This window comes from Hemibagrus wyckioides, linkage group LG20 (assembly GCF_019097595.1).
Source record: "Hemibagrus wyckioides isolate EC202008001 linkage group LG20, SWU_Hwy_1.0, whole genome shotgun sequence".
NCBI classification, from domain to species: domain Eukaryota; kingdom Metazoa; phylum Chordata; class Actinopteri; order Siluriformes; family Bagridae; genus Hemibagrus; species Hemibagrus wyckioides.
Window position 1 is genome coordinate 15,471,984 of NC_080729.1, and position 23,386 is coordinate 15,495,369.

General features: G+C 40.5%; 1 protein-coding gene across 6 annotated transcripts in view; it reads left to right on the plus strand.

The window, feature by feature from the left end:
* Nucleotides 1–23,386, plus strand: part of epb41l3b (erythrocyte membrane protein band 4.1-like 3b) — a 34,092-nt gene that overhangs the window by 2,534 nt on the left and 8,172 nt on the right. For 3 of the 6 annotated variants that reach the window (XM_058418480.1, XM_058418484.1, XM_058418483.1), the window contains exons 1-16: nucleotides 5,058–5,213; nucleotides 10,032–10,189; nucleotides 11,671–11,794; nucleotides 13,284–13,388; nucleotides 13,488–13,530; nucleotides 13,631–13,706; nucleotides 14,593–14,811; nucleotides 15,502–15,589; nucleotides 18,018–18,170; nucleotides 18,289–18,386; nucleotides 18,525–18,700; nucleotides 18,850–19,028; nucleotides 19,564–20,037; nucleotides 20,960–20,998; nucleotides 21,220–21,255; nucleotides 22,835–22,915. In XM_058418480.1, the coding sequence (XP_058274463.1) occupies nucleotides 11,741–11,794; nucleotides 13,284–13,388; nucleotides 13,488–13,530; nucleotides 13,631–13,706; nucleotides 14,593–14,811; nucleotides 15,502–15,589; nucleotides 18,018–18,170; nucleotides 18,289–18,386; nucleotides 18,525–18,700; nucleotides 18,850–19,028; nucleotides 19,564–20,037; nucleotides 20,960–20,998; nucleotides 21,220–21,255; nucleotides 22,835–22,915 (1,821 nt within the window). In that variant the 5' untranslated portion in view covers nucleotides 5,058–5,213; nucleotides 10,032–10,189; nucleotides 11,671–11,740. Of the gene's footprint in view, nucleotides 1–5,057; nucleotides 5,214–10,031; nucleotides 10,190–11,670; nucleotides 11,795–13,283; nucleotides 13,389–13,487; nucleotides 13,531–13,630; nucleotides 13,707–14,592; nucleotides 14,812–15,501; nucleotides 15,590–18,017; nucleotides 18,171–18,288; nucleotides 18,387–18,524; nucleotides 18,701–18,849; nucleotides 19,029–19,563; nucleotides 20,038–20,959; nucleotides 20,999–21,219; nucleotides 21,256–22,834; nucleotides 22,916–23,386 lie in introns of those variants that run through there. The other 3 variants (XM_058418481.1, XM_058418482.1, XM_058418485.1) reach the window with 2 other exon arrangements.

Below are 23,386 nucleotides of genomic sequence, written 5' to 3' on the forward strand. Positions count from 1 at the left end.
TTTAATATGGAACGCAAATATCGCATTTAGTGCTGGATCTGTGTACTGTGCTGATATCAGCTTGTGCACTGATTGTCAAATACAATAGAGCTTCAGTATTTTCTTCTTAACCGTGTCCGCATCGTATTTTCGTCCGGTCATTAACCGTAGTATAATTATTCTAATGTGCACTATAATAGACTTGTTCCAACATTATTAACCTTGTGAGTGTATTTGATATTTACACGTTTTGTTAGATGGAAGTAACAGACGTTTGTTCCCAAGCAGTTCATTATGTAATTTATAGTCCTGGTACATACTACTGAGGCAGATTTGTGTGCTCCAGAGTGGGGTATATAGTGTAAGACTGAGAGTGTGAGTTTTTATTATGGTAAGAATTTTATCTTTCTGATTTAAATCAGAGTCTCTGGTTTGAGCCTTAGCTCTGGTTCTAAAAACATGCAGGCAAGTGTGTGTGTGTGTACATGTATGGTGGGTGTATTTCCACGACTCACCTAGTGTTCACAGGATAGGATCCAGAATTTATCAGTAATGCAAACCACACGGTCTGTAAAAATGGGACTGTGCTGGTAAAGTGCTATTACCTGAGGTGCAAACAAGGTAAATGTTCCCTTAACGATGTAACCATGATCCTGTAGACACCGAGTTTTATATTCTTTAAGATAATCTTCATCAGCCAGATGGGCAATGACTTCCTTGAAGATAGTACCTGGGAGTCAGGAATTTGGACCCTAAAGCTTTAGTAGTAGTAGTGTGAAGGTATAGAATTTCCCTCACATCTTCTCTTGGCGAGATGTGTGAGATGTTATCTTGATTGATAGCCGTTGCTGCTTGTAGGTATGTTCTTGGTAGTCAGAGTGTAAAATTTTATAGTTCTGGGTTTGAATGACTCGAACCCTGTGGCTCTGTCTGTTCCTCTTTTAACTCTCCAGCACTTGTTTGGTGGACACTTGGTTTCGTAGCCCCTTTATGACCGTAGTGAATAATATCAAAGTCACAAGCTAAACTTCTTTATTATCTCTGCACCATAAACAGCTTAAAAACAGAAGAAGGCTTTTAGGATATTTTAAAATATCACCATTACTTAATCGAGTGGTGTTTGGACACTTTATTTCCCCTTTTCAAATGACTTACTTTAGCACTCTAAAAGCTTGAGGAAAGCAGTGAAGATTTTCCAGAAGGTGGCTGAGGTAAAAGCCAATCTAAGCTAACTGAATTTTTGACAGTTTAGGGTTTATAGCATCAGATCAAATTGGATATAAGGCTTTGTTCTTGAAACAAAATAAAATGACATGCTGAAGTTCCTCTGCATGTTCTAAATGCATGCACTTTTTAATATAAAAATAAAAATTTAGAAGGATATTTTCCAGCTGGGATAATGCTGCCCATTAAACATTATTTTATTATATAAAATAATATAATAATAAAATAATTTCAAATGGATTCATCTTTCATTCATCTTTCATCTTCATGTCATTTAAAACCGACTACTACTTAATGACGTTCGTTTGATTTTCAGATTAGTCCTTTAATATGTTAATTAAGCATACAGCAGATTTTGCATAACAATAGGTGTTTTACTGCATGACAATTCCTCAGTCCTCTTGACGTTGTATAGCTCTGACGACATCACCGCTGTATTTAATGTGCTGACGATGAGACAGTGCCTCTGAACTCTCTTCTTTTTAAAATTATGAAAGCGTTAAGCGTGTCTTATGATCTTAAGAAAGTGCTGATGTGCTTACCATAACGTGCTGTGTGTCTTATGATGTAATGAAAGTGCTGACCCTGTGTTGAGATAAGCACTGACTGGCTTGAACAAGCTCTCAGCACATGCTGTCTCATCATATCTTATTAAGCGCATAGAGTTAACGTGCGTCGCTACGAGAGGACGACCTTTAGACCTGGTTGGTTTGATCAGATGACTTTCGGAAACATCTGTGCCATACTTACCCACGAAGCTCATTGTTTTGCTAAGCTTAATCAACTGCAAGCCGGTCCACATCAAGATCATGCACACTCTGCTCATATCCATGACGAGTTAATGACTGCAGATATCTGACACGTGCACGTAGTCGTGGCTGAGGTTAAAGTCCGTTCGGGATGACCTGTAGGGGGCGTACCTGTAGGGGGCGAACCTGTTTATAAGTATGAAGGAAGCTATTTCAAAATAGATAGAAACTAAAATAGCGTAGAGAACCGAGATCAGCTGATGTCTGCTCTTATTCACAATGCTGACGAACATGGTTTTTTTTCCTCTTTCCTTTGTGCCCCAAGACGATGATTCAGTGGCTTAAGGAGGAGTGAATATGAGGATGTTGCCGAGTTCCAACTAACGGCACACTTTCCAGTGACCGATCCAAAGCGTTCGTACTCAGTGTAGCACACAAAATAAGTGATTATCTTTTGATAAATATTTATTGAACTGTTATTTGATTCCCTGCACATTTAGGAACATTGATTAAGCTTAAAGATTTAAAATGAATGATTAGATTATTATTTCCAGATTCAAGTATATATGGATTTTTGGAACAAAAATAGTTTTTCTTAATTTAAATGACGAATTTTGCTACAAAGAAATGTCTCACTGTTTTGGAAGAATGTTGTTGAAACCCCCCGATTGTAATAGTCTACAGATGCATAATAAGGAAGTCCATTATTTTAAAGCACACTGTCTTCTTGCATGTAAAAGGAAAAAAAAAAAAAGAATTGTTTTGTGGAAATTTGGAAGGAAGCATATGGATCATGTTGAAATTGTGGACTCAACACAACACAGCAGAAGTGGAAGAGCATTATTTTAGAAATTAAGGAAAGGTTCTGCTGGGAAACTGAGTATCTAGTGATATGTCCAGATACAGATGATATAGACCGCAGTATTAATTATTACAAAGCTAAATTTAATTATTGAGAAGGATTGAGTACAAAAAGGCTATAGGTATGTAAAAGAGGTCCTGCTTTCTATCCCTAATCATAGCATTCAGTATAGGAAAGAGGGCAGGCCATCATGTCTTTACTGTTTCTCTCACTCTCACAGTAGGCTGTTATTACTGTACATGTGGATTGTCAAGACATGTCTTTCAAATCTGTTTTGACCAGGCACAATGGAATAAAAACGGACCCTACAGCTTTGCCTAATGACCCCTTTGGCCAAACGTCCAATTGTTGTCTGTTACAACTTTAACTTGTCTTAAAATAGCTGAGCTTTGTGTTCAGGAACTGCTGTGTTAACGCTTGGGGGAGGGTGTATAGAGGGGGTTGTACTTCCCGAAAGAAGTTTTTATATTAAGTTAAGCATTTTCAAAATGCACTCACCATCGAAAGACATCCAAACCTGGATTTAGATCTGTGTTTCGTATCATGTTTGAGAGTGAGTGTAAACTTTTCCCAATGCAGTTACTGAATGCCATACATGCAGTCTCTCATTAATGATCTATTTTCCAGGGATCAAAGACAGATGGAGACATGTAACTGAGAGGGTTTATGAATACTATACTATCAAGGGCAATTTTAAATTATTTTTAGTAGAGGAACAGTAGTAAAATATGATGGCTCATCCAAAAAATAAATATTCTCCATGCCACCACAGACAATTTTGCAGTGGAGGCTAGTACTAGGAGGCACCTAGTGTTACCAGGTTGTGTTCCTGGTGTGTAGTTTCCAGCTGTGTATTTACCAGGTTGTGTTCCTGGTGTGTAGTTTCCAGCTGTGTATTTACCAGGTTGTAGTCCTGGTGTCTAGTTTCCAGCTGTGTATTTACCAGGGTGTGGTCCTGGTGTCTAGTTTCCAGCTGTGTATTTACCAGGGTGTGGTCCTGGTGTCTAGTTTCCAGCTGTGTATTTACCAGGGTGTGGTCCTGGTGTCTAGTTTCCAGCTGTGTATTTACCAGGGTGTGGTCCTGGTGTCTAGTTTCCAGCTGTGTATTTACCAGGGTGTGGTCCTGGTGTCTAGTTTCCAGCTGTGTATTTACCAGGGTGTGGTCCTGGTGTCTAGTTTCCAGCTGTGTATTTACCAGGGTGTGGTCCTGGTGTCTAGTTTCCAGCTGTGTATTTACCAGGGTGTGGTCCTGGTGTCTAGTTTCCAGCTGTGTATTTACCAGGGTGTGGTCCTGGTGTCTAGTTTCCAGCTGTGTATTTACCAGGGTGTGGTCCTGGTGTCTAGTTTCCAGCTGTGTATTTACCAGGGTGTGGTCCTGGTGTCTAGTTTCCAGCTGTGTATTTACCAGGGTGTGGTCCTGGTGTCTAGTTTCCAGCTGTGTATTTACCAGGGTGTGGTCCTGGTGTCTAGTTTCCAGCTGTGTATTTACCAGGGTGTGGTCCTGGTGTCTAGTTTCCAGCTGTGTATTTACCAGGGTGTGGTCCTGGTGTCTAGTTTCCAGCTGTGTATTTACCAGGGTGTGGTCCTGGTGTCTAGTTTCCAGCTGTGTATTTACCAGGGTGTGGTCCTGGTGTCTAGTTTCCAGCTGTGTATTTACCAGGGTGTGGTCCTGGTGTCTAGTTTCCAGCTGTGTATTTACCAGGGTGTGGTCCTGGTGGGTAGATTCCAGCTGTGTATTTACCAGGGTGTGGTCCTGGTGGGTAGATTCCAGCTGTGTATTTACCAGGGTGTGGTCCTGGTGGGTAGATTCCAGCTGTGTATTTACCAGGGTGTGGTCCTGGTGTGTAGATTCCAGCTGTGTATTTACCAGGGTGTGGTCCTGGTGTGTAGATTCCAGCTGTGTATTTACCAGGTTGTGGTCCTGGTGTGTAGATTCCAGCTGTGTATTTACCAGGTTGTGTTCCTGGTGTGTAGTTTCCAGCTGTGTATTTACCAGGTTGTGTTCCTGGTGTGTAGTTTCCAGCTGTGTATTTACCAGGTTGTGTTCCTGGTGTGTAGTTTCCAGCTGTGTATTTACCAGGTTGTGTTCCTGGTGTGTAGATTCCAGCTGTGTATTTACCAGGTTGTGGTCCTGGTGTGTAGGACTCTGTATGGTTCAATGCTGCATATGCACGCTTGGGGTTTGCGCGCTTCCGCATTCTTTTCCCGCGGCGATTCTGACGTTGCACTGGCGCGCTGTGATTGGCTGGAGTATTTGCGTCACTACGCTACATCGCGCGCACTCCAGCCCACCATCTGGAGCTCGTGCGTGGATGATAAGGTGGTCTCACTCAATCTAAAGTGCACCGCTGTCCGTGGCTCTGTGACCGGGAAACGGTGGAAACGACACGGACATTTCGGTAATGTTCCCATTTACCATAACTTAGAGCTTGGTGTGTTTTAGAGGTGTGCTCTTTTGGCTGCGTGTGAAGTGTTACATTAGCCTGTAGTAGCGTGTAGTGGCTTGTTTTCATCCGAACGCAGAGCTACGTTAGCTTAATTTTTTTTTTCCGGTTTGCTTTTTAGGCTCGTGTGGAATTTTGATTTAATCTAATGTTTGATAGAAGTTGCCTTCATGGATAGAAATCATGCAAATTTTGTGTTTTGTTAGACAGCCTTGTAAGTAAACACGCCTCTGAGTTGCACCGTTATATAATGCAACACAGACTTCAGGGTTTAATCTGCTCCGTTTGTGCTTTAGTACGGTTCTATAGAAAAACCTCACGTGCACATTGTATTGGTCACGTGCCAAGTTGCTTACTGGCGTGCTCGACAGTGCGCGAGAATCACATAGCAGGTCACCGTTACTATTGGTGACCGTCTGTTTTGAATACTACGTAGTACAGTTGTATGCGGTTTTGGACGTATAGCCCCGTTAATATATATCTGGGCTACGGGTGCGCATGCGCACTTCAGATGTTCACAGTATGCTCCTTCATATTTTACTACTAAATGCATACCTATAGGTGTTTTATTTGTTCTTGTTGTTTTTTCCGAAGAGCTCACCATAATAATAAACACAAATCAGATTAGAACATGCCAACCCTCAATACCAGTACCTGATACTGATCCCGTGTTGAAGTTTGAACCCTTACAGTGTGCCATTTCATTTTGCCTGTCTTTTGAGACATGTCTTCTACTAGAAAACGTTCTCAGGCTGTTCGCCAACACGTTTTTCATGTCCACTGGAGGTCATCTCATGGAAAGAATTACATTCTTGCCTCATCAGATAAACAGAAGTGTGACTCAAGTCATAAGGATGCTTTCTTTCTCGTCCATTCGCTTGTTTAGTTTGTGATTTGTCCTTGCTGCTGTTGCATTCGTAGATGTCTCGCGTAATCCTTTAATATGTAGATGAACGTCGTAGTAGTTCACAACATTTCGTGATTAACTGTCTTGAACAGCACGTCACATCTCTTGTCACACTTTTGCGACCTAAGGATTGTTTTCTGTCCGCAACGTGCAAAATCATGCATGAAGCCTGATTTAAACAGAAGCTCAACGATATCATGACATGCATGAACAAGATTTGCGTCCTGTCGAACCTGTTCATGATTTGAAACCCATTCAGAGCTCCAAGCTAGTATCGTTACCGATATCGGGTATTGGGTCGGTAGGTCTATAATTGTGAATACACACGCTGTCTGTTTACACAATGTTGCAGTGTAGCAGTGGTTGAGCAGAGACGTGTTGCGTCTTGTGTTCACGTACGAGATAAGTGTTGTCAGTCAACATTCCTCATGATGGGGGGGGGGAGGTCATGAAAAACGCTATGGCTCACGTTTATTGGTAGGAGAGAGGAAAAAATATCCTAAAATGAACTACTTTTGGATTCAGGAGGATCGAGAGAGACAGACACGTATCTACGGGGTAAATAGAACGAAAGTTGTTTCATCTTCATCTCCTCCCAAGGATGTGGCTTTTAATTGGTGCATCATGATCATAAATATTGATTTAATTCAGTGAGGCTTTGCACACCTCGCTTTTTCGTTTGTGGCTGTAGATCAAATGGCTTGTGATGAGTTACTTCATCCAGCTCGGTGTCAGAGGTCGCACATGTTCAGCTGGCAGTAAAGACACAGTGATTCCCTGATGGTTAATGTGACTGATTATACAACGTTTAACGGAGACTCGAAGCATCTGGGATGTGTTTTGTGACGTCGGTGTCTTCAGAAGCATTGTGTGAGCGCACACACGTGTAACAGCTCACACATTGTGTAACATGGCTTTCTGTGCCTGCCACTGAGCAACATAAATAGTTGCCATTTTTGTGTGGCTGGATAACATTTCTCTGCAACAGCCGCATGACCTTCTGACCCGGCGTACATGGCCACTATTCAGATGAGCGAGTGTTCATGGTGAATGAGAGGCTGTGGGATAAACGAGCGGCTTTGTCTCGCTTCTGTTCCACACTTTGAGTTTGAATGAGTTCGTACAAAGATTGACTCTTGCCATTTACAGCATCGGAGATTCTTAACGCATACCAGGGAATTCTCATGAAATAGCCGTTTCATTCAGAGCTTAGTAATGAACTGAAGGTTTTATAATTGGAAACTTTAGGCAAAATAAAAAGATTAGTTTTCATGATAGATATTTATGTATTTATTTATGTATTTATTTATTTATTTATTTATTTATTTATTTATTTATTTATTTATTTATTTATTTATTCAGTTTATTTTGTAAGACCGAGTGTTTTATGGAGCTAAAATGGATCTTTGTGAGCCACAAAAGCCCTGTAATTCACTTGTGACACCTAACTAATTTTGGAGGAACACGCATGTTTCCAGATGTGCTTGGAAAATTACAAGCATGCAAATGCTTTCTGGCCTCCATACCTCAGTCCATCCCTCTCTCTCTCTCTCTCTCTCTCTCTCTCTCTCTCTCTCTCTCTACATACATTACGTTTCACACTAGACTTATTTTAGCGGCGTTTGTTCCATGACAAACTGGCATGAAATTGCCACAGTAGCTCTGACAGATGTTCCAGTGTCGATTTGGCCCCAGGGACACGATGCCAATTAGCGCTGATTCAGCAGCCAGCAGCTTTCCGTCACTCTTCACTGCGCTAATGGATGAAATGATTTCCAGCATCATTCGCCTATGTTTAGATCTGTGTTCAGGATTGCCTTTCGTATTTTAATTGATCTTTTCTTTGTAGGTGTATATAGTGTCCAATAAGTTGCTATGGGCAGCTGTTTTTAATGTGATTCCTTAAGGATGGATGGCATTCAGTGCAAAACCGTGGGTTACTATAACGACACGGCGTTTCTCTGGTAACTAGCGTGAGAGCTCTGTAATCGTAAATGGATGCTGCAGAAAATATTCAACAAAGCCTGGAAGGACGTGTGGGTGGGGGCTAGAACGGGTCAGGTTTCATTTTTGATTCATAAAAACAGAGAGAGGTTGAAATTATATCTTGTACAGCTGAGTAGTTTTATATCCTCATGTCCATACACGTTAATCAGACTCTGAGTGACCTTGGTGTCCTTTCCAGCATACACTAATTCTCTCTCTCTCTCTCTCTTTTACTCACACACACACACGCACGCACAAGTATTAAACAGAAAGCACATACTCAGTGCCCTATTTTCCTGCCCTGTGGTTCATTCTGACCTATTTAGGATATGTCCACTTGGATGATTCATTACTTATGGTTTAATACACCGAAGCCAGATAAAGGGGGAAGGGCCTCAGTTTTTCAGAGGTTAAAATATTATGGGTTTTTTTTTTTTCCACGCCATCATCTGGAGATCAGGTTCCAATCCTAGATGGTATACTCTCTCGCTCCCTCGTCAATCACACCGACAGTAGCCAGTCATGGGCCTCTGTGAGATCCTGCATGTGGAGGGGGGCAGATTGTTCTTTCCTTTGATTCTCTGAATATGTTGGAACACCCCGTGACACTGCATGAGCTGTTTGGAAAGATGAATTATACGGCATCACAGGTCTCAGAGGAAGCGTGCGTTAGCTTTGATCCGCTTCGGGTGAGCAGTACGCTCTTGTGAGATACAAACAAACACAAAGTTACACATCCTTAAGTGTTTTATTGCTTTTATTCCACAGCAGTTTGCCAACATGTACAATTTTATTTATTTGATTTTGACAATCTATACATGTTTGTTTTTATACTTACATTTGCTGTTGCACTGTTATCCCCTTATGTTATGGTAGATGTAATGGTTTTACCCCCCCCCCTTTTTCCCTCTGACGTTTCTGAAATCCCCTTTAACCCACTAGTGACTATTCGGCCTAGTGTTGACATTCCCACTGCAATCTTGGAATCCTTGAGCTCCGAGATCCTGCCCTGACTACATATGTGCCAATGAGCTGCCCTGAACCCACAGACTCGTGTGTAAACACAGCTAAAAATAGAGCTGTGTATGTATTAGAGAGAGAAATGAGAATTATTCACTCTGCATTTTTCCCTTAGCCTTTTCAGAGTCTCCACTGTGTGCGTAACTGCTGTTAGTGTTCCTCACTGTAAATGGATGTGTTTGTTAAAGTGTTTGGTTAACGAGATGCCTGTTCCAGTATGAATAGTTTCACTTTAACTGAACCTCGGCTTTTATAAACATTTGCCAACGTCTAGAGTGCGGTTTTCATTCTCCTCGCGATTTGAAGCGTAAAAAATTTTTTTGTTTGCACACTGGACATGAATGTGTTCCTGTATAACAGGAAGATCTGCAATATTCACATGGGGAAACGTTCTGAGACCTACACACTTTCCTTATCCGAATAGTTTCCTGATGTTCTAGTTATAGCATTTTAAAGTCTGGGGAAGTGAACAAATTGTGTTTAAAATATTGTTTGACACGCATCTCGGACATCATCAGAAATCATAATTAGCTCGCAATGTTTCAGCCGTTTAGATTGGTGGTAAAAACATATTTGTTAAACCTCTTTTTATCCAAGGTCAGATTTACTAGTAAATAAAACGCGTCCATGTCGGTGAAACATGTGCATGGTTTACTGTTATTATGGATTATTTATTATTAAGTTGTGGGTAGAAGACTACTTCTAGAAAAGCCAAATAAGATTTTTTTGAGAAATATGCCACAGAGATAAGTAATTTGTGTCTTTGTTATATGTATGCACAATGAAGTAATGTTGATTGATTTTATTTGAGTGCTTTTCGAAGAATAGAAAACTGACTTCCTGTCTCTTTTTAATTACAGTGTGACTTGCCATGACTGCTGATGCAGACCGGGATTCAGCAGGCAGGCAGAGTCACATTCATAACCAGCAGCTCCAGCCGTCCCGAGATCATCGTCCATCAAGTATTGCACGAGCAATAGGTGGAGACGCAAGTTGGGCCACACGGGCACAGCTCTAGGTAGGTCTCACACACACACACACACACACACAAATAGAATACTGGTTATGTACTAGGTACTTAGGATCCAGGTATAAGGAAAAGTATTAATGGCTTATCTGTACTGAGCAGTTTTTAATAATTACTGAAGAAGTAGCTCAGTAGTTAGGTCTATGGGATGTTGATGGGTTTGAATCCTAGTAGTGCTGAGCTTCCTCTTGTTGGGTCCTTGACCGAGGCCTTTAACCCTCATCTGGTTTCATGCATCAGCCAAATGAGTAAATGTAAGTGAAATATACAAGCACCCCCAGAGCAAGAAAGATGCTGATAAATTCATTCCCAAAACTAATTTATCCTCCCTGCTATAAATCTAAAAGATAGCCAAAGATCTAGACTCTCTTCACAGATGGCACTGTGTGTTTAGTTTAACAGCAGGCTTGTATAAGGAAGTGATGTAATGCAGCCGTTTCAGAGGTCTGTGAGGGTTTTAAAGAGGCATTTCGCACAATATCCCTCACCCAATCCATGTTCCTTACCAACACTAAAGGACTTGGCAAATATTTCAAGAGATCCAGCCTTTCACCTATTCTGTAGCTGAAAAGATTGAGGTTAAACGGGATTAGTGGTGATGTGCCTGCTGGCATAAGAATATAAAAGGCTGTTGAGGGAAGATCGACTACAGCTCTAGAATAGTACTTAAGACAGTAATAAATCTCTGTGAGTTTAACTTGTCAAGCTTTTCGAAAGTATCATTTGTTTCCATACAGAAAGAGTACAGTTGATACACAGCCATTTTCCCTAAATGCTTTATGGCATAATACAGACCATTACTCTACAAATATGATTTCCCTCATACCACCCCACCTTCGTCTCTACTATTTCCCGAACAATCAAATCGTTCACTACGATTTGTTACTTTCCTCTAAGCTGATCTCTATTGGCTTTGGGTTTTTTTTGGAAGTAACACAGTTTCAGTAATGGAGCTAAATTAATTCAGCATGTCTGTGTTCTGTTATTAGAATTGAATTCAGGTTGTCTGTACCTTTTCACTGCTTTCGCCTCTTTCTGTAGTTCTGGAGTCGTTGAGCTGTAAAAATGAATTTGCAGAACGTGTCGTTATGAATCTCCAAACCCAAACCGATGGGATCTCTTTTGAAGCGACTCGTGTTTTAGGCTGAAACTAATTTACTTCAGCAAAGATTTATGGTTCAATTACAGACTCTGGATGTAATGCCTCTGGAAACAAAACATCGGAGCACTTTTGAAATGCCTTTATATCCTAAATGTCTCATTACATAATTGAATGTCATGTTTTAGTGGATTTACCAGGAGGGCTTGTGTTACTGCAGCCCCTGAAATTACACAACTCTGTTTATTCTAAATCACTTTTGAGCCCGATGTGCTTAATGGAATCATCGACGAAGGTGTTGGCATGAAGAAACCCTGATTCATATAACACTATAACAACTTATCCACCATTGTGTTTTTTTTTTTTCCAACAGAGTGGTGAAGTGGACCGGATATCCCAGAAGTCTTTAAGCAAGCGTTCCTGGATCACACCAGTTAAACACCATGGAGTGCAAAATCACGCTGTTGGATGGCACTGACTACACCTGCACTGTGGAGGTGGGTGGAGCCAGGAGATGCTACAGTGGGTGTGGCTAAAGGGAAGTTCTGACTAGTACAGAGGACCATGATAAAACAAGTAAACTTCACTTTCATCACTTATGATGAGAGAAGCATAATTATCATCTGGTACTATTTTTTCAATTATAAAATAGTTCTGAATTCTGATTGGTCCAAAGGTGTTGATTTAGTTTCTATACCAGCAGCTATGCAAGTAATTCTGGCTACAAGGTTTATATTAATGTTTCTATGTGTGTTATCATGCGGTAAAGTTTCTTGTGAAGAAGAGATTGAAATCGAATGTTTTGAAGCAGGAAAACCCACTAACCTCTACAGCACCATTAAAGTTCACTCTAGTTCATTCGTCTTCTATCTAAACATATTCAAAATATTTGCCTGTCTGTCCTTAAAAATGATTCTCATGCTTATAATGTGTTTATGCCAATCATATCCTAATTCTCTTTCTTTAGTGTCAGGATGGATTACTGAAGCCTGACACTAAAGAAAGCCACAGGCTGGAGATTACTGCATATTTGTAGGGCTCTGAGAGTCAGAGTTTTAAGGAAGAGATTTGTTGTTTTAGTTGCTATGCTTGGCTTGCAGTTGAGATATTAATTGATGGCCTATCTGCAGCAGCGGAAGTAACTTTACAAAAGGTCCACTGGTGTATGATGAAAGGCTCGAAGAATTTGACTTGTATATTTCTATCCAGTGTATTTACTTTTTATCCTCGTGAATTATTACAGCTCTTCCTTACATTCTTCACAGTGTTCAGATGCTTCCTGATGCTCAGAAGGAGAAAAAAGCAAAAAGAATCGGTATAAAAGAGGCATTGAGGATTGTGTGCGATGTTAGAGGTCTGGCAAAATGAGTACATACAGGCAGTAATCTGCCAGACCTGCCAAGTGTTGGGTTTTCCTTTCCTGGACCCCAATGCCTTTCACCCACTGCTATCCAAAATTACAGCTTGCAAAATTACATGCTGCATAATCTAAAGCATGTGTAAACCATCATAGCACTGCTTATTACTCTCATTCTGGGACTAATTTAAAGAAGTAGAATCTAGTGTAGTTTGCTCGCTCGGTTGCGGGTGTCGTATGCTTTCACTGCAGGATAGCGCTATTTAATTTTAATTTGCACTCAGCTTGTCGGCAGAACGGATTGTTTTAACAGGACATGGTATTGCCATTGGATGAGGCTGTCGGATTAAGTGTCTGGCTTTACCTGTTTATCCTTCAGAGTGTTAGTTTTCCTAAAGGCACGCTACAAACCTGTAAAAGACGTTACTGAGAATCCAACCCGACATGTTTACAGTGCAGCAAGCCGTTTGTCTCCGTCTTTGAAACCTCAGAGGGTTTGTTTATTCAGTAAACCACCCTGATCATGGCTTCACCTTATTGTGCCATAGCAAACTGACTTTAAAAATGAATCACATGCAACACTAACATTTTTAGCAATAACATATTCTGTTCTGCGTCGTCATCAACAGAAGAAAGCCAAAGGCCAGGTCCTGTTTGATAAAGTATGTGACCACCTCAACCTTATGGAGAAGGACTACTTTGGGCTCACGTACCGTGACGCAGAACATCAGAAGGTACAAATGCTTTCAACCTTGCCCCTATGGCTTGATGATTTTAGTTTAAGTATCATCCTTATAATTATATCTTACTTCCTGTTTGTGGTTTCTTTCCAGAACTGGCTGGACCCTTTGAAAGAACTGAAGAAACAAATTAGAAGTATGTTACCTCTCTGTTTTGTTTTATTTGACCCTATGTCTCTTCACTTAAGATGCCAATTGGGATTGTGTGTGTGTGTGTGTGTGTGTGTGTGTATTAGCTGGTCCCTGGAACTTTGGGTTTAATGTGAAGTTTTATCCTCCTGATCCATCTCATCTGAGTGAAGATATCACCCGGTAAGAGTCAACAGAATTCAGTTCAGTATTTAATTTTAATACATAGTAAGCTTTTCCTTCTTGTGTAATTTCTCATACAGTTAGAAGTGTTAGTGGATAATAGCGTAGTGTGACTGCATTCGTTTCCATAACAGCTTGTTTCGTTTTGATGGAAGCATTACCTTCCCATGAAGCATCACATGGAATTTCCACAGTAAAATACCCCCCCGCATGCTCACTTATTCACATACTCTCCTCAATACTGTGTAGCACTTTAGCACAGTTTTTTACTATAGCTGTTATGACAAAATGATATTCAGTAAGGAATTAAACATGTTAAGTCATGCTGTTATAGATTTTTATGCCAAACACACCAAAACACTTCCTCTTGTACCACAGCACTTTGCTAAGATTACAGTTGTTTGTATTGTTTCATTCTACCCCCCCGTATAAGTTACATTTAATGTTGTGGAAAAGCTTCGAAGTTACTCCCTGTTAACACTTGCATTGTAGCAGCTAGATAACTCGGCTTAAAGTTCTAAAATAAATGTATAATGTTACCATGAAACTGCAAATTCCTTTTTCAAAAGACTTTATCTTTATTTAGCTTTACTTCCTCTTCTTATAAAGTGCTGACACTTTCATCAGGCAGAATTGATCATTTAACAGTGATATCCAGATAAATGACGCTCTGAAATCATCGCTAATATTCTTGTGTGCCACACCCTTTTGCTTTTTCTTTTTCTTTGGCCTCACTATTCTGCTGGCACTTTGTTTGCAATCATAATGTTGTGGTGATATTTATAGTGAAAAATGGCTTATGATACAACATGTCAGAAACCCAGATATTGACATAATTATATAATTGCAGTGTCAAGGCATCATGAAAGTTCTTTCTCTCGGTCAGGTTCTACCTTTGCCTTCAGCTGAGAGATGATGTCGTGTCAGGCCGTTTGCCATGCTCCTTTGCCACTCACACTCTCCTGGGTTCATACATCGCCCAGTCTGAGCTGGGAGACTACGACCCTGTTGAGCTGGGCAGTGATTACCTCAGCGACCTCCGCTTTGCTCCCAACCAGACCAAAGAGTTGGAGGAAAAGGTCATTGACCTTCATCGCAGCCACAAGTGAGTAGAGCTCTCCATAGTACAATCATCTCGACTTGACCTGTAGCTACAGTATAGAGAGAACTAGCAAATCTGTTCCAATAGAGACAATGACTATAGTGTATACAAGAACCAACTTTGTATTGGGTGTGAATTCCAATATGCTTGAATACATCTATTCCCATTTATCCCCTGTAGATGCCTTTCATTATATAAGCAGAATATAACTACGAGTGAAAATGCTTTCAGCCGTAACACTAAGTGCGCTAGATCCATTCTAGTCCTTTCTGATCGTTTAAACTGCGGATCTTTTCATAGCAGCGTGCAAGCTTTGTGTCCCTTTAACTAAAAAAAATAAGCCCTTCTTTTATTCATTCATCAACGCATAAATGCAGATGAATATCTGTTTACACAAGTCACACTGAAGCTTTTATTGTGTTCTCATCTTCATCCACACATTGCAGCTTTATTCTGAGTCTAGAAAATCTCACACAAGTGAGTACTGTGTGTTCAGTAGATCCATTGTTAGCTGCTTCAATTTAATGAGTTGTTTTTTTTCCCCCCGATTTATCATCTTAACCTCTCAACATCTAGACAAAGGCAGATCACTGCCCCTAATTTACTGTATTCAGATTTTTTTGTTGTTAAGGCTTGCTAAAGATATTATTCTGCGGTTTAGTCTCATGATTGTCTTTTCCTTTTTCATTGCAGAGGAATGACTCCAGCTGAGGCAGAGATGCATTTTCTGGAAAATGCCAAGAAGCTTTCCATGTATGGAGTAGATCTGCATCATGCTAAGGTAAAAAGGAAAAAAAAAAACTTGAGACTATGGAAACCAGGGGGTTTAAAGGAAACCGAAACCTGATGTGAAGCCACATTTGTGGCTAGTGTTTCAGAGACTATACTTTCTTTTGTTTTTTTTATTTATTTATTTTTTTTTATTATTATTATTTTATTTCCATTCCACTGTTCAAATCCATTGATAACGCTTAGTTAGCTACCATTTTAAACCATGCATCAAGATAACACACAATCCAGTATGACTGCATTAAAAAAAAATCGAATTAGCATTAAAATTTCACCTGGTTACCCTTCAACTGGAAAAACGGGTCACTTATTAGACTCTCCCCTTCTGTTCTAATATTTTCATAAAAACACATGTACCAATTATTTTGTGTTTACTTAAATATTTTAATATTTTATGTTGTTGTAATAGTTTCATTTCTAATAATTATACAATAATAATTTTATTCTTTCTTTTTCTTCTTCTTCTTATTAATAATAATATTTTGCTCAAAGTTTCAGCCTTTCTAGGCTGTTGCTTGGTTTTCCCTCTTGTTTCTAAAATCACAATTCTGTAATTTTGAAGTGAAATTTAAGTATTGAACACAAAAATACATAGTCTATGGCTGCTGTTGGTATTGTAGCACCATCTAATGGCAGTCCAATTAACTAACATGGCTGTCTGTTGGTTTTGTTTGTTTTATTATTTTTATTATTTTTGGGGGCAATTTTTGTCTTTTTATTTATTTTTGTATTTTTATTTATTGCTATTATTTTTCATTTATTTATTTTTTCAAGTTCACACCTATACAGAGACAGTGTCTGTTTTTACTGAATGATATATAGAGGGTATTTTTTGATTGGGGAAATATGATTGTGTTACCGTAATCTAAGCATTGCTGCTTGCGGTTGAAAAACAGATTTAGTGACTGGTCATGCGCCTGAATTATGAATATGCTGATTTGAGTAATGGCTCAGTGTAATGCAAATGAACCTGCTCTCTCTGTGGATGCCGTGTATCTCGAGGCCGCTGCACCGACATGGCTCTTGCTCACTGCTGATCTGCTGCCGCTTCAGTGCTGCACGTTGAGCTCAGCTTTCGTTCTGTACGAAATGTTACTAATGCAGACACAAATGCCACTGAGCTCCTGTGAAAGAAAGATATAAGGACCTGCAGGCCCACAAGGGATGAAATATATTTCTTGATTCGGTTAGATATATGTATTTAGTTTTACATTATAAATCAGATTACTTTTGCAGATTAATAAATGCACTTAGAGACATTAATTTTTGAAAAATATTTTAATATAAATTTTTATTCATTATATTATTTAATTATATTGATGGTAAACACACTGCATAATTATCCTGTGGGCCAAGAGAATATATGAATTCAAGGATGAGTGGAGCGGGGGATGCAATGCCTTTAGCTCTATAGTGTTACCTCCTGAATGTAAATGCACCTCCCTTTTCAATGTTGCTCTTGGCTCAGCTCGCTCTGCGCATCTCTCTCTCTCTCTCTCTCTCTCTCTCTCTCTCTCTCTCTCTCTCTCTCTCTCTCTCTCTCTCTCTCTTCTGCTCATCGATGACGTAGTTGGTAGGGAAGCTCTTTGAGTGCTTAGGGCTAGCTAAGGAAGAGGTAAGATGCTGCGTCTTGTGTGTATATATTCACATATGTCTGCCTGTGTAACGTCTAGCTATTGCATTACCTTATTCCGGAGCATTCTCATGTGACGTGATTGGCGTTATGAATGTCTTCTGCATGCATGACTCGTGGTTCATCGTACTGATGTGTGTGCATCATTTCATATGTCTGTGCATTCTCTGCATGAGCATGATATTAAATAGAGAGAAATTTCTTCACCACATGCTGCATTGCAGTGCTGTGCAGGATTTTTCCCTCATCTTTTCTCTTCTCTGCACCATAGTCATCCAGTCGTTATAGCCTGCAAATGCCTTAACGTCTTCTAGTGATTCCTAGATAACAGTGCTGAAAGTGGCGAGAACACTGTGTTCGTGGAGTTGACGGTGGTTAATGGCACCTTTTATTAACGGCTTTAAATCAAAACTTTTTCGCCAGTATGTCAGTTCTGTGGTATTTATCAAGATGAATGATTTTATGTTCATCACATTTGCCACATTCCCTTTTTTCTTTCCATTCTTAATGCTTACTAATTAGTCTGGTTCATCCTTTAGCAGATCATTACCCCCACTGTTGCTGGAATGTTTGTGCTGCAGTAACTCATCAGTCACTTTCTGTGCGTTTCTTTTCGTGCTCTCGATCACTCTCTCCCTCTTGTGTTGAATGGTGTTGGGTCATTTAGTGATTTATGCTCATTCCTCCCTATGTTTCCCCGCTAGCTTTCTGTTTCTAGTTGGTCTAGTCATTTAATTCCTTTTCCTTCCACACCCTCCTCACCCTCCATGTGTTTTTCTCCTTTCAGGATTCGGAGGGAGTGGAGATTATGTTAGGAGTGTGTAGCAGCGGCCTTCTTGTTTACAGAGACCGACTGCGCATAAATCGATTTGCCTGGCCCAAAATCCTCAAGATATCCTACAAGCGAAACAGCTTTTATGTCAAGATACGCCCTGGAGAGGTGAAACACTTGGCACATGACATTGTTATGGAAAGACATCTGACTTAATGCTAGAAGATATTTATCTAACTGGTCAGTAATTTCCCGTAATCAATAGATGCGTCATTTGTTTTTCTAGTTCGAGCAGTTTGAGAGCACCATTGGTTTTAAACTTCCAAATCACAAAGCAGCAAAGAGATTGTGGAAAGTGTGCGTAGAACATCACACGTTTTTCAGGTAAGCACAAAGAACAAGCACACAAGTCTTGAAGGAATTAGTCATGGTAATAAGTTAGTCAACGGGCAAAACCTTTTATAGCTTCCTCTTCCTATTTGATCATAAAAAGCTTCCTGATGATCACTGCCTCTTCTGCAGATTGGTGGCTCCCGAACCTCCTGCCAAGAAATTCCTGTCACTGGGCTCCAAGTTCCGCTACAGTGGTAGAACGCAAACACAGGCCCGACGTGCCAGCCAGCAGATCTCTCGGTCTGCACCCCAGTTTCAACGCTCCTCCAGCAAACGGCTCACCACCACTCGCAGTCTAGATATAGGTAATGTGATACTGGTATAATAATCTAGCAGGTGAACAGAGATAATTGGTAATCCATCTCAGTAACTGATTTGAGCTCAGCTGTTATCACTGCTTTCTGACATTTGTCCCCTTTTGCCGACTAACTGTTTTCACACCTCTTTTCTCCAGCACCAGCCATGGCCAACAATGACAATTTGATGGAAGACTCTAAACCAGCCTTTGCCACAGGGACCCTCATCACCACGGTAACGCCAGAGAAAAAGGCGGAGGAAGAAAACGCAGTTGAAGATGAAAGCACTCCTGCTTCAGAGGCATCTGAGGAAGCCCCTCCTGCTCCTGTTTCCAAGGTAACCACAATTTCAGACAATTTCCTCTTTTCCTCATCTGTTTGGTTAGTTTCGTGTTAAATCATACATGTTTAAACACCTCTACTGGTTTGGAGGGTTACCCACAGAAAGACACCCTGGTCAGAAGTTTTGTTTGTACAAACTGTAAATTTAGGCCTGTTTTTGTTGATTTTCCTGCTAATTAAAATCAGAAGTTATCGAAATAATTTTCTGAAATAAAATTGCTTGCTACTCTTAAGGCTCGAGGTTTTTAAGTAGCCAGGCTCTGTGAATGAACATAGTGTTGTTGTTAGGCTTCTGAAGCATTGTGTATTATGAATCAGATATTACTTGGGTATATTTGTTACCCATTGTATTTGTACTGTACAATATTTGACCTTTTGACTAAATAGCTTGTTCTCTTTTTTACCCTTTCTTTCATGTTCATGCATGTTTGGTTCACTTGTTCATACACTACCATTTGCACTATTCCATGGGCCCTTTGGCCTGATCCACCCTTTACTCCACGATTTTGTCTTCACTCCCACATCGTCAGTGCTCTCCTCTTGCCTCTGAACACACCCTCCTTTCCTCACCACTCTCCTCCACTAAAATGCGGAGGAGGAAACGCAGACGGAGCAGTTCTGAGCACGCAGCCTCAGGAAGCCCAGCGAAGGGCAAGCAGATTTCAGACCAGAACCGGCCCAAAGGGGGAACGCTTTTCTCCTTCTCCCTGCACCTCCCAGACCTGTCGTCTCTCCTGGACGAAGATGGCTACCTGAGTTTCCCTGACCTGTCCGAGATGAACTTCCTGCCTGAGACCTTCCAACACTTCCTGCCCATCAAATCACCATCTCTCGTGCCCTGCTTCCTTTTCATCTTCTTCTTTCTGTTGTCTACCTCTTTCTCTGTACCGTATGCACTTACGCTCTCTTTCCCGCTGGCACTGTGCCTCTGCTATCTGGAGCCCAAGACCGCGTCACTCACCACCTCCTTTACCAACAGCTTTCAGGACAGTTCAGATGACGAGGTGTGTGTGTGTATGTGTTTGGCCATTCAGGCCGGCATCATGTCTCTTCATTTTGATCTTCACCCGTCATCATCTTCATGTACCGGACCTGCATGCATGAGACTGGAAAAAAAAAAGTTGAATTGCATGCTGGGCCTCTGTGAAATATCAAGCTACATCTTCATTATCAAGGGATGAAAATAGGCCCATATTCTGATATCCCTTTAGATTTTATAGGGTATTTTTTATTGTAAGTTCTCTACTGGCAGTCCACTAAAGGCAATCTATGACCACTAACGCCTACAAGAAAACCAATACAGAGTAAACACCTAGTTCCTGGAGCCTGAAGGAAAAAATCTGTGCAGAAAACATCAGAAACATTTTTCCATACACTAAATGTGTGGTGATGTGAAATTATATGTACTTTTCTAAACTATAGGCTTTCCTGAACTAAAACATCTAACATATATATATATATATATGTGTGTGTGTCAACCACAAAAAAGCTATTTAAAATTTGGCTTCCACCAAAAATTGCAGTGAAATTTGACTCCACTGCAGTGTTGAATGTACTTAAATGTAAAACTCTTTCATAGGCAGGGGTTCACAATTCTGCTAAAATGTCACATCCAACAGGTTTTTGCAGACAAGTTATTGGTATAAATTATCATGCAAACAAAAGTCTCCATAAATTTTCCAATTCAAGAAAGCTGAATCTGTTGAATGTGGACTTTACAATAGCTCTGAAGTGGAGTCTTTTCTCCATACGTGATTCTGTATTCAGATTAGTCCGTCCTTTCTACTATCCTGTATCCATCATTCCATCTGTACCCTATAACGTGATTCATATTGAGACACAGCAATCTAATGTATTGGACTTTTTCCCCCCCTCACTGCTGCTTTCCAATGGAATCTGTCCTGTCTGTTATCGTATCTGAGACAGACAGACAGCGAGCAAACCGACGAGACAACAGCGACCGAGGTCTGTGTGTGTGTGTGTTGGCAGTTTTTTTTGTGTTTATGACGATTAAATTATCTAGCAGCTAAACCTAAATGATTCAGATTTTCAGCTATTGTCTGTGAGTTTGAGGCTACAAACTGTTTAAAGAATAATGTTTTAGTCTTTTTGTGGATTTGGGACAATGTCAGATAATCATTGTTTCTTTGCTTTTTCTTCTTGATGTTGTTGACTTTGGCTTGTAGTCTGAGCCAGAGGATGAATCAGAACTGATGACCCAGGTACTCCACTGCAGTGTCCTCAGCAATCTTGTTCTCTTTAATTCCACCGCTGATGCAACATGATCTCAAACTGATTTTGCCATGCTGTTGCATCCGGATCACCATCACACGTCATTTTTCCATCAAACCATCAATGATTATGGTCTTTTATGAGTAAAGTTTGTGGGTAAAGTCATGCACACTTGCTTGACCAGGGTGTTGTTTTTGCATGAGTCTCAAGACTTTGCTTATAAAATGACGCAGTTCCTCGTATTGTTGGTGAAAACCACAACGCTGTTAAAATAATAGATGCCCGTTCACTTACTATTACAGCAGCAGTTTTATTTTATTAATCTTTTCTCTAATGATATTGTGTTTCATTCCTTGGAGACATTTTTTTCCGTTTTCTCCTCCTAGAATAATAAAAGGCAGATAAGGGGAGAGGATGTGTTTATCAAACACAGTAATCTCATGTTGGAGGTCTGCAAAGGAAATGTGTATGAAGTGTTTGTGTGGGTGTGGCATGCTGGGAGGGCATGAAAAGATTGTGTGTGTGTTAGACTGAAACTGATTCTTTATCTGAATCTCTCTCTTACTCAGCCAGCTTCTATATGAATGGTCGTGTTGGAAAATACCGTGTTTTCTAACAATGGTGTGGAAACATAATGAAGAAAGATGGTGTTCATATTAGATTTGGATGTTGCCTCGTAGCATTTGCTTGCATGGTGCATAACTTTTGTTGAAATGGTTTTAACATATGTGAATCATGAATGTGAGTGTAGCTCAGATTCCTAACCTCCTAAACTCCCGCTGTGTGGCAGACATAAAGTAACTTAAACACCACGTTAGGACTGGGACTGAAATGACAGTCTTAACCCCAAATGGTTTAGACCTCAACTGATCATGCCGTCCCTGTGTCAGGAGGCTGATGCCGCAGAAGAGTTGCTGAAGAGGCGGGCGAAGATCAGCGAGCTGAAGAGGTCATTTGTGGGGATGCTCCCGGAGTCATTAGGAGGCAGTGAATGGGACAAGAGGCTGGCCTCTTTCCCTTCTCACTGTCCCCGACTGAGTGACACAGCCACGATCAGACCTCAGTTACCCATACAGGATGTAAGCTGGGTAGTTGGCTTAGGAAATTCTGCACATGCATGCCTGTGTGAGGTTTTCCCAAACCAAAAAGTGCACCCTCTAGTACAGAGTATTAAAGTGGCTTGTTCGTGTCGTAAAGCTTGGGTTTGCTGTGAGATATCAGGGCATGAAGGGTGATGTACAGAATTTGTTGAGTTGTAAATAATTTAAAGCTGTGGCTGAGAGTTTATTAATTCCCTACGGTTGTTAATCTTTGAGCCGATCTGTTTAACAGTACTGGGATTTTGTTACACTTTTATAAAAAAAAAAAAAAAAAGTTTCACCCCATTGTTGTGGGTTTCTCCTTCCTTTGGTTTTTCTGTTTGCTCAAGTCATTTTTCCTTCGTGGTCTGCATGATCCGCCCCACATCCCAAACATGCACACCCGCACCCACAAGCTTTATGTACTTTGGGTTTGCAATATTGTAAACATAGCGACCCTCATTATGTTTTTGTCTCTTTCCCTTTGTAGACTGCAGAAGATGCCAAATCTCAACCTCCTCATGACATTTCGGAAGAAAAACCAGAGCCTGCGGAGGCTAACTCTGCTGAGGTAGCATTAAACTCAACTGTTCTATTATTGTACTGTCCAAGCATGATCTGTAACAGTGCTTGTTTCAGTCGCCTCGAGTCCTTCAGATGGTTGTGTTTTGATCTTTCTATTTAATGACCATGTCTGGAAAGGGAGTGTTGTCCAGATATAGCGGTTGTGGGAAGCTAGTAAAATATTGCCAGCCGTTGCTTTTCCCACTATCCAATAGGTTCCACTGCTGTAACCACAGAATATCTTTAACATGATGTCATAGATATGTATGAAGTAGGTTGGGGGGGGGGGGACATTGAATGCATTGAATGTTAGCATAGAATACTGTATTCAAGTCATGCAAACTCTTAACTCGTATAGAAAAGTCTTCCTGTGCATATGCTGCTAATGTTATTGTATAGAGTTTTTTTTTTTTTTTTTTATAGCCATCCATGAATCACAAAGCAGCAATTCTTGACTCGCATGGTGAAGATATTCTCC